Below are 16,581 nucleotides of genomic sequence, written 5' to 3' on the forward strand. Positions count from 1 at the left end.
GCCTTAAAATACTGACTACCTGAGCTTGCTCGTTATTCTCTTCAATAAACCATGGTGACTGCTTCCCTGTCCGTGCCGGTTCAGTAGTGATCATACCCACTCTGTATAATGTCCAACCCCACTGATGCTGTCCCTTTTTCTGACCCCTGTGCCCACAATCTCCAACAGTCATGCTTTTGTTCTGACTGCAACGTTATCGTCATACCTGACGGTATGCCACCCACAAGTTTGGGGATAAACATTATTACTATTACTGCAAAACCAGGAAGTTAACGCAAACCAGATTATTATATAGAAGGTCTCCAGACGCACGTTTCCGATGAACTGATTGGCCGGGTTTCTGATCGTGTTATGAAATATTGCTTGCAATTACTTCTGGCGCAATCATTGAGAAGAAGACCCTAAAGAGGACGGGTAAACTATCACCGACTTATTGATAACCAAGGAAATCTAACCCAGAGAAAAGAACTCTGGTCGGCCGCTTCGTACACTTGACTTTCTCCATCAAGATTCTACATTAACTCATTTAGCGTGCATTGCTCAGTTATCGGATGTCTGGTAGGGCTGCGGTACATTTACATCCGCCCCAACTATCCCCATATTCCATTTTAACCACCCTCGTACTGCTGTGTGATGCTTTATGGATCCAAATCAAGCTGTGTGGGAGCGATTCCCTCTGATCAATGAGGTCTACAGACATTTTTCACATTGATCAGAAGGCGACTTCATCCACTTTTCGAGCTTCGATTTTAAGGAGCACCCGCTGTTTGGGGCTCGTGACTCCCTCGGGGCCTGGAAAGGGCTTCCATGCACTGGGTACAGCGGAAGTTTCGCACAATGCTTAAAAAAACAATTAAACAGTGCAGCACTCAGCAAATACCGCGCAGACTAGCTACCATTCCTAATGGATTTGTTTATCACCAACACAAGAATATTCGTTGATGAAGTAATAATTATGGCTTCATTAGGACACAGTAACCACCGTGGGCTGACCTATGATACCATATGCTACTAGACCAGGAACCCGGAATCTCAAACGTTGGTTCAAAAATTCTGCGGTACAGACTTCTAAGAAATTAGTGTCTTCCTTGAACAAATTAATGCTGGGACCAGCACCAGCGGATGAGCAACGCAGAACCAACGTCCATCACAGGGCTGAAGCAGTATTTACACAAAAAACCATAATGCAGTCGAACAAACCAAAGGCTACCCAAAATATTCAGAATTTAATAGGAATTATGCTCCAGGTATTCTTTAAAAAGAAAACTACAGGGAACGCAGACGATCTTGCACTTTGAAAAATGCGGAGCTGCTGTTAGTCAGAAATCGCAAAGAAATATACAGAAAGACCGCGATAACATGCTTCGCCCGGAAAAGTGAAGTAACAGTATTTTATTTTGCAATACACCACCAAAGGAATGATCCAACCACTTTTTCTGTGAGGGGCAGAAGCGCGGAACCCACGGCGACCCCATAGTGGTATTCGAGGACCACAGAGAACACAATGCAGGACTTAATCTGTTCTAGCGGCCTGTTTACATCCTCACTTATTCAGGTGTATATTTGAACGTCTTCTATCCGACTTGGTCCCAAAGGAGGAGGATGTTGGTCAAATCTTACACTGGTTAAGCAGGTTCAATTGCTGAAGCAGGACAAAGTCATTTAAATGATTCTCTCACGGGTAAAATATTTCTACGTGCTGTTGCACTGGTGGATTGACGAAAGCAACCTCCACTCTGATTCGAGAGAAGCTATTCTCAACCCGACATAGACAAATGGAGACCTCCTAACACTTAACAGCGAAACGCTTGGTAGCCCCACCATGTGAGGTGCTGTAACGCATTTTAAAGCACTAAAAACTTGGTAGCCCCGGCGACACATAAATTTACCCCCAAAGCTGTTCTTGCTTGACAATCACACGTATTTATAGACAGCTTAACCGGATCCAAAATCAAAGGTCTCATGTGGGACGCCTTATTTTTCGTTGTTTTCTGAAGCAATCGATTGAGTCGCAAGCGTTCCGTTGATCCAAAGCCTCGAGTCTTTTGGGATTAAGGGAGATGTTCTACGTTGTAACAAGGCCTTCCTATTGGACAGAAAAGAAAGCACGCTTGGTTTGCTTTTCTTTGAAACAGGTCTGCAGTGAAGCTATCCAAGACTCCGTTTTGGAACCACTCCTGTTTCTAAACTGCGTCGACGATTTTTCAGATGTGTTTTCAAGTCCGCATCTACTTTTTTGGACGACTTGAAATTCTGGAACTACAACTTCAGCTCCATCGAAGCGAAGCCGCTCCACCGCGAAGCCGTGGTCGCCGGGACTGGCACCCTCCTCCGAATGGCGAAATGTTCTTCCATATGTCATTGCAAGGAGAATCGATAGCGCCTCCGTCGTGCATGGTGGTGATGAATCAGAAGACAGTGCGAGTATAAATATTAAAAAAGATTTTGGTAGCTCTCTTCAAAGCTGTTCTTCTCAGTTCACCATGAAAATGGGCTCACAAAACATTTGTCGTTCTACCTTTATTCGGCGCACAATCAGACGTTCTATTTGCAGAACCACTCTATTCTAAGTAGTAAGACATTTCAGTCACAGGTGAGTTTCTAGGTTGATTCACTTGCCACCAATACTAGTTGCCGGATTACAAGTTATCACCGGAAGGGATCCGCCCACATTTATTCTCAAGTCACCTTTATCAGCGCTCGATATCCTGCTTAATTAACTTTCCCGAGCGGCGGTAAACTGCAGGCACTTGAATCAAGACATCTCACGACCGACATCAGGCCGTGGATTTCCCAGGGACAAGTGATTCTGTGCAAAAGCTGGGGACTGCGTCGGTGATGAAGGGTATATGCCTCAAAAAAGGAGACGGTCCAGCGGTACGTAATTGGGTTTTTGTCTGCTGTCTGACCAGCCGGCTACCAGCAACAACTGCGATTGTGCAATGGATTGCATATCATCCCATGTTAACCGCTGTGATGACGAATCTGTTCAGCTGTGCGGTGGCGACCCTCAGGTATGTACCCAATGTGGATGCCATATGATTAATTTATTTCTTCCGCTTGCCATGAAGCCTGTCCAGCTAGCTTATTAAATGGTCTGGAAGGAAGGCATCTTATCATGTCAACGTGAACCGAAGCAAAGAACTCCCAGCACAGTTCGTCCAGGAAGTCCGTCTGCATAAGCACTTCCTGCTCCAGGAAGGAGCTGATTGAACGATATGAGTTAATACCATAATACTAGAGCGGATGCTGTTGGGCAGCAGGCTGAGGAAAGAGACGAGTATGAGATCGTGTGATATTTCTAAAAGTCACTAGTTGTAGTATGCTCTCCAACGAGGCATCATACATTTCGGGTGTGTCAAATTTTTGAGGCCTGTTACTCACCGGGCGTCAGTTAAGGAAATAATGCAATCCGAATCGTGGAAAAACGAACCTAAGTGATTTTCGCCCTGAGGTTCTCACGGTGCAGAATAAGTATTGCCCCGGTTTGTTAGCCATCCGCCTCATTGTGATGCTTTGACAAACTAGCTCATCACTTTCTCTTTCAGTCCGTCACAAGCTCACTGAACACTACATACCAAGCAGATCATACACTTCCTGCCAGGACATATGGAATAAAAAAAAGCGCTTAATAGAATTCATCTGTCCTTCTCGTCCCTGTTTGACCCCTTACTTTTGGCGATCGGGATAGATGAGCAAGTGGTGTCAAGTATGTTAACCAACGTCAACGTCGATTGCAACCAGCTAGTTGATTAGGCACCATGAACCCTAACCGCACGTTGGTCCTGCGCACCAAAAACGTTGACTCAACTGTTCAATATGCTCGGTGACATGATCCTCCTGGAATGCTTCACCAAGTACAATTTAAATATCCGCTGCAGTTCACCAAAAAACGACCCCCTGGCATCGGTCGAACCTCGCACGAAATATCCGAAACTAAATAGTACACTCTACGACGATAACCCGAGATTCCAGAACACAGGATTCCGTAATCGTCTAGTCAGAATATACATGGCAAACATCAATGAGTGAATTGTTTCAGCTGCAGAACTACCTGCAAACCTCGTCTAGTGTAATCTATTTACGACCTACCATAAATGGCGACATATTATTGCAAAAGACACCGCCTGCCAAATCGGTGGTAATGGATGATCATGAGGATTCGCTCACTTGAACCATTCACCTGTGCATATAAATCTCGGAAAAAAATCATTGGACAGACGTTCTTCGCTATAAAGTTGTAACCTTGAAAACTTCACATATTTCGACAAGCGAATTCCATTTGGTGAATAACAAGGGGCCTCTATGAGGCTCACGTCGGAAAGCTTTTTGAACACAGCATCTAAATTTTTGGAGGCAACAGATATGTAGCCATCTTTGAGTGCGTCCGGCTAGCTGCTACGAAAATGGCTACCAGCTTTAGATACGTTGGTTATGAAATGCGTCTCGGGTTGCTCAACTATTTCCCCTGGAATATGTTCACGTCTGAGGACACCCTGAACTTATTTTTGCCCTGTTTGATAGTACACGACGGTGATATAGCAAGATGGTTTTGAATGTCATAGAAAAAGCACTTTTCAGGCAACATTCCTCTCATTTTTAGGTAGTTGTTGTGTGGACTAACTTTTTTGAAGGTTGTTCAGGCTGAAACTATTACCCTGTTCAAAGCAAAGCCGCATGCTTACTTGTCCGTGTCCACGGGCCGATAAGCCCACTGCACAGAGCAAGGGATATAAAAAGAGGATCTACGCCACTTTCTTGCCAGTGGGTTTAATTGAACGGAAGCTGCTGGACGACGAGAACGAATCAGAAATCTTGGGCAAAATTTCGTATATATATCTTTGCACCCTGAATCCATGAACTGACCTTGAGGTTCACCGGAGTGGGCTGTATTACGCGATTTGCGATTGGTGGATCAGCTTTGTACGTGCCACTCTGGTTTACGGTTCTGCACTGTCCACCGCAGTAGTACGCAGCGGCTCACAGGAGCTTCGTGCACAGTGAACAGGAATTCCACATCCACGATGTATTGTATTAGCTCTGATTATGGTGTGACAGATGATATCATTTCACTAATCTCCTAGGCTCGGGTCGTGTATGCTAATTTAAGACATCAATGGCGACATATCCCTGAATTTAGAGTACTGTGTCAGGCTACAGCACGAGTTGTTTTGTGTGGCTGTGATACGTTGTCTCTGCGAACAGCGTAGCTGAGACGCCATCAGTTCTTCCACAACTGGATTGTGTGGCAGGGACTTCAGTCAAGGTATATGTCCAGCATCTCCAAACGGTTGGGGTAGGCTAGCTTTTGACACTATTGTCTAAGCGTAACAGCCTACAAATTTCAGGTGATGCAGATCTGCATCTGCTGTAGCGGGATATGTTGATGTTGGTTTAGCTGTAAACTCTCGAGCTGGGGAATCCTTACTCTAATGAATCTTCGTGAATAACCATTTTTCGGAGCTACCTACCCAAAGCTATCTCCCTGTGGTAGTCTAGGCAATGGTCATGCGGTCTACGTTAGCTGGAACTCAGTTCCCCAAGGTTCATGCGTTCCGCGAAGGCCAGCGGGTAACAATCAGACGTGAAGCAACGAGCCAAACCCCCTATGGCCAGCAATCGTACTGCGGTGTCTGGGTTAACATCGTACTGTCCTAGTGATAGCATTGTGAAGACACGGTGTTTCTCCAAGTGGCCTTTACTTATGGAAGCATCGGCGCTCCATTCCGTCGTTATCAACTTTACTCTCATCATGAAATTATGCGGACTCGCTTAGCTTTCCTACATCTTTACAGATGCCGAAGCGGAGCATTTCCGTTCGGGAACTTCAGTAGCTCAATACTATCGAGCTAATGCGCCTAGAAAGCTGTTGGAGATGCACAGTGATGCTAATTATTGGTTAAGGGATAAATGGAAAAGCATGAAAGAAGCTATGCTGTCCACTTTCAGAACTGTCTGTCCAAGCATCCGAATCTGCCAGATGAACAGGAAACAAACAGGCTTTATTGCTGTCAGAAAGCCATATCACCGATCAGTAGCTACGATGGAAAATTAAGACCCTTCAAACGCCGGATGATGAGGGGCTTGAAGAGTGACGAAACGCTGGTGGATTGTGGAGGCTCGGGAAATGGAGGAGGTTTTCGTCGCGCCGTTAATTAGATCAACGGCCAAAAGGAGACACGTATCCGCGAAACAGCGCGAAATATCATTCCTTTGAAAAAGAAACACTATGGATGGTCTGCTTCGCACTTTGAAGGTGATGAAGCCGTAGCGGCCAGCCTGGCGATCCACCCAGTGACCACTGGGTAGATGTCTGACCAGCACAGTCTTCCGGCCCTCCAGGTTGAGTATTGGAACATGTGTGGCGAGTTGTTCTTTAGAAGTGGCAATGCACTTGAATCCCCCCAATTACCGCTTGGTTCCGGCTAAACTTTTGGGCCTGTCTAGGTATGGGCGCCCTGGCAGTATCACATCCCACATACAACCATGTATTGCACGCTCAAATAACCTCATGCCACATGGACCGTAGTTTGGTTTCATTGGCCTTGGTGCATTCAGCAGGTAAGCGAAAATTGGCTGCTGCCGATACCTGCCTTCTTCCACCTCCGCCTACGTGGTTGTTTTAATTTTCGCGTTCTGGATAAAGCAGGATCACAAGTTGTTACTCACACTGAAGTCGTTTGACCCGTTAGTAGCCGCATCTGTTCGGTTCGTCTGGCAGCGTCTGTGGAAGAGCGCTAAGTGGAACATGGGCACCAGCTTGCCATCAGTAACAGAACTCCAGCGTGAGGTTTCAATACTGCAAAGTGACAAGGTATCTGGCGCGGATGGACTTTACTCCATGCTCTTCAGGGAAGGTGGCGAGGTCCTGTTGAACAGTCTCACCCACACTGCAGAGGATTTGAAACGAAGACAAAATGTCATCCAGATGGAGCTGCTCGACCGTCATCCTGGTTTTCAAAAAGGTCGCAAGAACGTCAACCGGAAACCACGATGACATCAACCATCTCATCCAAGGTGCTCTCTGGCATTGTTTTCCGTAGAGAGAGACATTCGTGAGATTCAAGCTGATTTTCGGCCTGGCTGAGGATAAGTCAACTGTATCTTTATCTTGAGACAAATTATATAACAACGCCACCCCTTCAAACGTCCCACGTTAGTGGTTTTTCTCGATCTGAAAGCTTCTTTTGACTCTGTCGATCGTCAGAAATTGTGGCAGTGCCTGGCGATCAAAGGTGTCTTTTCCAAATGTATATCCATTATTAGGTCTCCGTGTGAGAACTCCTGTGGGCGAGTACAAATATACGGTAAGCTTTCGCCTCAGTTCATCACATCTAGTGGTGTAAGACAAAAGTGCTCCCTCTCACCATTCCTCTTCAACTTTGTGATTGATGTATTGCTTGAAATTTGTCTGCGTGCCTCTGAAACCTCCTGGATCAAAATGTCCCTTGTTTTTTTTCACTTATGGACACTGATTACGCTGACGATACTGCTCTACTTGGTTTAGATCGTTCGGAAATGCGAACCATGTTAAATAACCTAACCAACTATGCAATTTGGCATGCGCTTCACGCCTGCGAAGTGTATAATCCTGCTACAAGACTGGGTTGGATAAAACTCAAACCTGATGCTCGCACACGGGCCATTCAACATGGTAGATAAATTTATTCACCTGGGAAATTGTATAAGTTCTGATGGATTGACTGGAGCGTAGAATGAATAGCGCTTCACTTGTCTAAGGACAATCGTGCGTAAGCTGAAAGTAAAGGCGAAATCATCGTTAATACGAAGCGATAATGTGAACACAAAGGATAGCCATAATATCTATCCGGTTCACTGGGTTGTGTGTGGAGAGAGGTAAGTCGGATACAGAGACTGAATGAAGATTGTAAAAATCTCTTAAGGGGTAATGAAAAGTGTGATCAGGCTTGTTTCTTGGGATGTATGGTCGTGTATGTTGCTGGAGCCTGACTAAATCAGAGATGGCAAGGTCACATGTATCTAGAGATAAAACTACATCACCCGACCACGACGGTGAAGGGCCGCGTGCAAGTCAGATAGAAGGTGTGTATGAGTGTCATTGTAAGCGTGAACTTGGCATGTTCGGTCACCACATGGAGCAAGATGGCTAACGGATACAATACCTTCTTTTCCGCCGGGAAAACAGCAATAGGCGTAATGAGGATTGCCATTCATCACTTTGACTCCCTCAATGATTTGAGGCACGGTCAGATCTTTTCAACAAAACAGGTCCTGGGGTATATACGTAAGGCACTACTCATAAGGTTGCTAAAAATTCTTCGACAGCCCACGACCGGTCTCGCCCTTATTGGGGCTCATCAGGTAGGTGCAGTCGCCGAGGTTCCGTCGATCTTATGTTCTACTTGAAACCAAATTGCACGAAATTAGCGAAATACATCTCAAGCGAGAGATTCAGCTGGGTTTCTGGTGAGTTTTTCGCAAAACCAAATTTATTTGCAAATGATCGTATTTCGCTAAGGTCCTGGAGTAGTTAACCAAGTTGGTGTAGACAAACTACCGGGTAACCAACGTTCGTTCCTGTGGAGCGGCATTCGTGAAGACGCAGAGAAGGGACCGTGTAGAACCGATTCTCGGTGATAGATTTGAAGGCCTTTCCTCTTGAGTCGCAGCTGGATTGCGCCCCAGAATGTCCCGTTGAGGCGTTCGACTTGTCCGACCCCTGGGGACTGTAAGCAGTTGTTCGGTTGGTGCAAACCTCTGTCATGTAGGAGTGTGGGCAGTTCGTCAGACGTGAATGAGGGGCCGTGATTCGGATACACGTGTGCAGACATACCAAACAACGAGAATAATTCATATGTACATTTAACGGCAGACGTACATCCACCTGCTCAGGGAATACACCTCACTTTCCATCGAAGGTGATTTCAACTTTGTTAGGTAGATGAAAGAGGTTATGGTCTGGCAGCACGTCAGTACATCTGCTAGCTGTGACATCCTTTCGGTCCCTAGCCGCCGTGCCACCCGAAAGAAACACGAGGTCTGGGTTACTGCCAGGTTGCCCAAGCCTAGACAGGAGAAGTTGAGGTGCAGAGGTAGGGTTTGAACCACGGGCCCTCCGGTCAGTAAATTCGCGCTCTAATCACAGCCGTCTCGTCCCCACGTCAGAAAATAGACTCGGTAGCACCAGTAGTCTGATGTTTTTAAACAGTGTCCTTGTAATCGATGGATACGTAGCAGTAGCCGCTACTTGAACACGTCAGAGAGGTAGGTGCCGTGGTAATCACAGAATCGTTAGCGTACATCTTCCAGCCATGTATACAAACTACCAATGGAGATAGATAACCGCCCGAACTTCCTGTATCTAGGACGGCCTGAAGCGATCTTCCGTTGACCTTTATGCTGGTCACCGTGCGGGATAAGCAGTTCGGGGTTGCAGCAGTCATCAGAGTGGATGTGGCAGAATCCGTCGTATAATTTGGATGATGTTAGTTAGATTTGGATCAACAAGTGGCCTGTCTCGCCACTTGATTTACAAACGTTTTCTCTTGTGGGACATTTAGATCGTGGATACCTGGAACGACCGCAAAAATATCGTATCTGGGAACTGATTGACGAAAGACAAGGTGTGAAATCAGGGGAGATTGCTTGTGTTAGGTAAATGTCTGTAAGGGTGCCGCAGCCGCAGAAAATGATGTCGGTTGGTTATGCGAGTATAACATCTTGTTTGTGGACCAATTCGTGTGCTTCATCCAGAGTAAGTTCACTTTGAGCTAGCAGTCTTTTTCTGATGGTGATAGACTGAAGTCTGTTGATCAGAGCATCGCGCACACGTTCATCTTGACGGTCAGTGGCGGCTACCGCCTTGAAATAGAATTTTTTGCCAAATATTTAAGCTCCTGGACAAACCGATTAACATTTTGACTGCTGTCTTGTTTGTATGTTTGTAGAAGATAACGAGCATAAATTATGTTCTTTGGACGAACTTACTGATAGCGGATTTAATCGGGACAGTCAGCGATGTAAGCATATACCAGTGCATTCACGAAATGAATGATGGTTTCGAGTTTTTCTTTTAGATAAGCAATTTACCAGTGTCCAGAAACGTTCGGAAGCGTCTGGGCGATTTGGGTCTGTGTCGAAACACTTGAGTCGCAGCAGCGGTTCCATTGTATTCTTAAACGGGTAAATTGTTACGGATGGAGTATGGGTCCTGATTGGGCGCGAGGACCAGACTGAACAGCGTAGAATGAATGGCCGTTTTTACTTAGGAATAGACGTACATAAGCTGGAATTAAAGACGAAGTCATGGCTAATACGAAGCGATAATGTGAACACAAAAGATATTCATGACACCTAGGGAGAAGGAACTCTCCCGTCATGGATAAATTACTCATGCTTTACAGTTTACGGTGATTAGGACATGTACTCCACATGTCTGCCTCACAGAGCTCTTTACCCTGCCCTTTGTTGAGTGGAAACAACCGAAAGGTGAACAGTGTAGACCTGGCAACGAACTGTGAAAACTCTAACCGGTAAACTTAGTCGGATCGACAACTGCCACCTCCGTGGATGGGGACCCCCGGGCTCGACCCAAAAATGCTCAATCGCGTAGCCAGTGGCACACTTGCATGAAAGCGATTACTTTCAGTGCGTAGCTACCAGTTTCCAAACTAGGCGAACACGCCAGTGCCTCTGGTGCTTGGATGTATTCCTCTTGACTTTCCTACCTTCCAGTGATCGAAATTGTAGCAGGTGGAACCAATGTGCCTATGTCACATGACTTGTAGCTGGTAAATTGGTTGATTTGGACTGTGAAAGTCTCACAAGCGGGAAGTCGATCGCTGTCTCTTTCCTGTGTCTGGTTACGCTCCAGCCTATTGTAGCTCTGACACTATGAAAGACAAGTTTAATGACGTCTTGAATGCTCTGTCATGGCGAACTATAGCCTCAACTATCGCTGTGGTTGCCGGGGATCTGAATGCACAGGTGGGCAGGATTAGAACATCTGAGACTCAATTAGGTGGCCGACATGGATTGGACTTGTTAGGTTACTTACCGACAATGGCGAACCCGTACTTCAGCTACGTTCTGACTGAAGACTGTTTTTACGCAACACTGACTTCCGAAATAACAGAATTCGCGCGACCATAAGGTGTTCTCCAGGAGCGTGCTGGCCACAAACTAAAATTGGGCCCATCGCCCTCAGTTACCAGTAGTGCGGATCAATAACTGACTGTCGCGCGTTCTCCTGTCTAGGCTTGGTCAACCGGGCAGTATCCCAGTCCTCATGCTTTCTTCGGGTGATATGGCAGTTAGACACCGGAAGTGTGCTACAGGTGAATGATTTTTTTATGATCGTGTGTTCTTGAACGTATGTGGGTCGCTACCAACGAGCTCGTCCGAAGTCGCTTCTTTTTTCGTTTCTCAGGACCATGTAGGGTGCGGACAAGTCGCTTAGCAACTGAGAGAATGGCGGATCCGGATGTTAGACGAATTTATCGAAATCGTTTCGTCTCTTCCAAGTACTCCACCATCATTTGTGAACTCAGGCTGGAGCGACTTCGCCACATCTGTACATACTGCTGCGAGTTTTGCCCTTGGCACGGCGCTACCAGGCCCGTTCAAGCACTGAACCCAACAGTGGTACTGTTTGTAACTCGAAGAAATATATCAGCCGGTCCCGAGCGTAATTTGGCCCGATGATATATCAGACTTAAAGTGAGAGTAATCGTGTGCTGTCGTTGGTGTGTTCGCTGGACTAGGCAACTTAATTACAAACTCTTCATCGCCGGTGGATGTGACATTGTTAGTGCCTTGTTACGGAGCGGTGCACAGCCACTGACTTACCACTCCACTTCCTAACAATGCACTGATGATGTCACCTTGATGATGAAATGTGTGCGATTAAAATGCCAAGCTCAGCGAACAAACCAACGACCATCTAGGCTACCAGAGCTACCAACATCCCAGTGATAAAAAAGTGTTTACATTGTGGTATAGTCTCCAAACGCCTATGAATTTTCCTATTTGACCCGATCGTCAATCGGGATCGATGCTATTTCCTTCATTAGAGCAGTTTGCTCACGTCTCGTTGTTCTCACTTATTTTAAAGTTTCAATTCTTTCAGCTCCTGTTGGACCGAAATGCAAGGAGTTTTCAAGAAAAACACTAAACCTAAGGACCAAGAGGCCTATGCTTCTGTTATCGATGGATTATCTCGCCTTTACACTCAAAAGCTGCTTCCTTTGGAGACGACCTACAAATTTCACGAGTTCCATTCACCTGCCCTTGAGAAAGGGGACTTTGAGTCCAAGCCTATGGTACTTTTGATAGGACAGTATTCAACGGGGAAAACTACGTTTATTCGCTACTTATTAGGTCAAGACTTTCCTGGGATACGCATCGGTCCGGAACCAACTACTGATAGTTTTATTGCTGTGATGTATAACGAAAGAGAGGGCGTGATTCCTGGGAACGCTTTGGTTGCAGACCACAAAAAACAATTCCGACCTCTAGATCGGTTTGGCAACAACTTTCTCAACCGATTCCAGTGTGCCCACCTGCCCAATGAAGTGCTTGAGAGCATAACGTTTATCGACACTCCAGGTATACTCAGTGGAGAGAAACAGCGGCTTGACCGGGGTTATGATTTTTCTGGTGTGATTGAGTGGTTTGCTGAACGAGTCGACAGAATTATTCTTCTGTTTGATGCTCACAAATTGGATATTTCCGATGAGTTCAAGCGTGTCATTGAAGTTTTAAAGGTGAGTAGTCGTTTTACCGCCCTGCTGTCAGCCGAATTTTCGCAATTCTTGTGATGTTTATCACGATTTACATTGGTATGTAATTCTCTTCTTAACAAGTGCCGCGTGAGATACTTTTGAAACCCCTATTTCTTGTCCTTCGTAACTGTCCGGCAATAACGTCTAGTAGCGTTATGCATTTCTCGCTCTGTAAGAAATCCCCTCTAAGGAACACACTGGGGATGAAAATAATTTCTTGTTTCCTGATTTTTTGTATTGTGAATACAATGTTCCCTGTTTATAAGATGTCATTGGCTAAGAATCAGCTTGAAGGGGGGAAGTTTTACTGTGCAGTTTCATGCACGAGCGCTGGGATACTGCCAAGTGTAGACAGAAGTAGAGGTGCAGAGGCTGGGTTCGAACCACGGACCTTCCGGTCAGTGAAGTCGCGCTTTAATCACTGAGCCATCTCGGGTTGGACACCTCAGTTCACCGGAGGCGTGTTTTGGTGGTATTTCAGTGTGCACACAAAACACAATGATGATAGTGAATATCTTTTGCAACTTCCTACTGGCCACCAGTTTTCCCAGCAGTAATGGGTGCAGACGCAATTGGTGGCGTTGGGCTACCACTGTTTCTGAGCAGTTTTGGAGTCAAAGTGACCACATTGTCGTTAGCCCCTGATGGCGCGGTTCGGCCCTTGACTGCCGGCCGTTTTGGATTACACAGTTTGAATCAGATCACGTCCTTATTCTGCGCTGATTTCCGTTCAATTTCCCCGATGAACACCAGAACCGAGCCCGCCACTTAGCAGTCAACTGTCGAAAAGCTCCCTCAAAACTAGTGGAGTTCATCAAGGTTGTCCCCTCTGTCTCGTTTATTTCATTTTGTCTTCGATGTCATCATGAAATACACTCTAAGGAACCACTGATTCAGTTATTGAAATCACTGCTGGGATCCACTTGGTTCTGCTTGCAATTGGTTGGAAATCATTCAGGACATGGCACGCAGCCGACCCCAGTAGCATACATAGTGTCATTTCCTGGCTGCGCTGCCTAGCTCAAGCTCACCTGTTGTGCGTTGAGCCCATTCCACATGAGGTTCTCAAAGGCGGGGGGGTTGTCAGCCCAATTGTGACTAAATTCGAGATGATGCTCAGATGTGTTTTCATGAAATCCTGTTTCTTTTTCGCCGAAAAAATATCAGGACTGTGTATCGTAAGTGAACAAGACATAGAACCAGTGAGTGAGAAACTGTTCAAGTACTCCATAATGGCGTCTCTTACAGACGGACTGTTGTATTGCTGTATAACTGCTTTTTATCGGTTTTTGCTGATCATGTTTTGGGGATGGAATTGGTGCTGCGATTAATGCGTGAGACCACTGTGACCTCTCCTGCCACAAAATCACCCCTTCGGTTGAATAACAAGAACCTTGCATTTGTGTTGCGAAGTGAATCTAGCAACTCACGCCTCAACTTTTCGGTGCACATGCTCGTTTACTACACAGCGATTCTTAGGCATTTCAGGCGGAGTTCTATTTCATTTGTCGGAAACTATACAGTTTTGGTCTGTGGTTATCAACGGACGTAATCGAAATTTCGAGGGAACAATTTTTGCCACTGGGGAAGGAATCCATACTCTCTAAAGTATGGATTCTTTACACTACTTCAAATTGAAAAGCCGGTATAACGCTCAGATAATGGGAGGGAGCCAGAATAAGTTCGCTGATTCACAGCCAAATTTTCCTGATGTAGTTTTCTGGTGCTTGGTTTCCTCAACCCACTTGAACACAGCCTAAAATGTTACCACAAAGACGATACGTTTACTCTTTACTGCTTTACAAAAGAACAGCACTTACTGAGATACTGTAGTCAAACGGACGCACCGAAAGGCTGTAAGGTGCTCTTTTGTTCCGCTAGGGATTCTCTTAACTAACCCGTGTAACTTGCTCTCAGGGCAGTTAAATTCATGCAGGTAGCTTCCTTGCCCTGAGTCGGTGAAATTCGTAGCCGTCCAGATTCGGGAAGTGTGCTATCGTTGATGGTTCGAGTATGGTTAACCTGACAGAACACACTCAAGCCATCATTATCGTTTTTGAGCACAGTACGTGACTAATTTTTGTATGTTTATTAATGGACTCACGTGGCTGGAGAAACATGCACTGGTCACTGTTTCCTATCCGAAATTTAAGGCGGCAGTGCTCAGTTCTGTTATTTGTTTCATGGTAGTGGAAACTCTCCTGCCAACCTCACACCTGTTAGGTCGAAATGATCTCGAAACGTTCTGTCCACAGACATAGATTTTCCTAAGATTGAATCATCAGAAAATACAAACTACTTCAAAACGATTTGAAGGATCGAACTGCATGATTTGGTGGGCGTTCCAGGTTTTCAAAAGCAAAAAGCGCTACTGCTAGATTGAGGGGGATCAAACTCAAACCGAAGACTTACCATTCCATCAATGAAATGGAAAAATTCCCCTCGGTATTCTCGTGGGAAAGTGAATCAGCTGCCAGTCTGGCCTTTGGCAACCCCCATCTCTGGAAATTTCTTTCCTAATAGAATGCACATGATTCTGTTGTGCAGGTTTGCAATATGACAGCCGGTAACTGAAAGTCAGAATAGATTTTCAAAGTTTGTCGATTTGTCTGAATTACTGCTCTGGGTCTGTTGAGATTAGAATAGTGGATGTTGGCAGGCCATAGAGGAACGGCAAGTCACCTTTCGTGGATTGTGGTGACCGCCCCGCGTAGTTTGTATACCAGAGCCTATCCACGAACCAAGTTCTCAGTCTAAACACGGTCAGGTACTAGTATGGTGGTTAGGCATGAAAGCCGTTTACAGACCCCATTGTTTTCTGGATGTAACTCGTGGATTGAACATCCTCAGATAGACGTCCTGAAAGATAAGGTCCAAACACCCGGTCGCTAGCGCTCTTGCGCCAATACACAGCCATTTGCAAACTTCACTAATGCATGTTGGTCATCATTTCGCTTCATACAAAAACTATATTGAATGGTTTCCTTTCTCGTTTATTGCGTGGTCACTGTTATTTCCTAACACATGTTGTTAGCTATAGAACTCCGACAGCCAAGGCGACCATATTGGATAGTAGCTGGCACATGGCGCAATCACTGCAAACCATTTGGCTTACGTTTTGCGCAACTTTTTCCGACAGTCTGTATGACGGTGCATACTGCTGTGACGGTGACGATAGCTGGTTACTACGAAGCTAGTATTCACTCGTTTACGTGCGATATTTTAATCCCAGTGAATTGTTGCAATTGTCTACCTTTGAGTTCCTGTATTTTAGGGATTTCATACGCTTATTATCTGTATCCATTTGAGTTTGCTCTTTCCCATGGTTACTTGTGCCAGTGGATTTATCAGGCTCGGAATTAGGCGAGTTAATTAAATCGATTTTTGTGGAGGACTTGCGAGAGAACTCCGTATTTACTCATTGATGCGTTTGTTTAGCTATTCTGTATTCGTTGCCTTATGCCAGCGCAGTGCTGAAATTTATCTCTCTTGGTATGTCTTTTAGGGCAACGAAGATAAAATTCGCATTGTCCTCAACAAGGCTGATATGGTAGATGCACAACAACTAATGCGGGTCTACGGCGCCTTAATGTGGAGTTTGGGTAAAATCCTCTACACTCCCGAGGTAGCGCGCGTCTACATTGGCAGCTTCTGGGATCGTCGTCTACTCTTCGACACGAACCGCAAACTTTTCGAATTGGAACAACGTGATTTGTTCCGGGATCTGAGCACTCTTCCAGGTGATGCGGCACTACGAAAACTTAATGATATCATTCGACGGGCACGACTGGCGAAGGTGAGGATTCTTCCGCATTCT

At 45.6% G+C, this 16,581-nt stretch overlaps 1 protein-coding gene across 1 annotated transcript in view; it reads left to right on the top strand.

Annotated features, from left to right (window-relative positions):
- Positions 1-12,107: 12,107 nt before the first annotated feature.
- Positions 12,108-16,581, top strand: part of T265_15072 (hypothetical protein) — a gene marked incomplete at both ends in the record, with an annotated part of 30,416 nt that continues 25,942 nt past the window's right edge. Inside the window, 2 exons of the mRNA XM_009176470.1 lie at positions 12,108-12,746; positions 16,270-16,560. Coding sequence (XP_009174734.1) covers positions 12,126-12,746; positions 16,270-16,560 — 912 coding nt within the window. The remainder of the gene's footprint in view (positions 12,747-16,269; positions 16,561-16,581) is intronic.

This window comes from Opisthorchis viverrini, assembly GCF_000715545.1.
Source record: "Opisthorchis viverrini unplaced genomic scaffold opera_v5_340, whole genome shotgun sequence".
NCBI lineage: Eukaryota > Metazoa > Platyhelminthes > Trematoda > Opisthorchiida > Opisthorchiidae > Opisthorchis > Opisthorchis viverrini.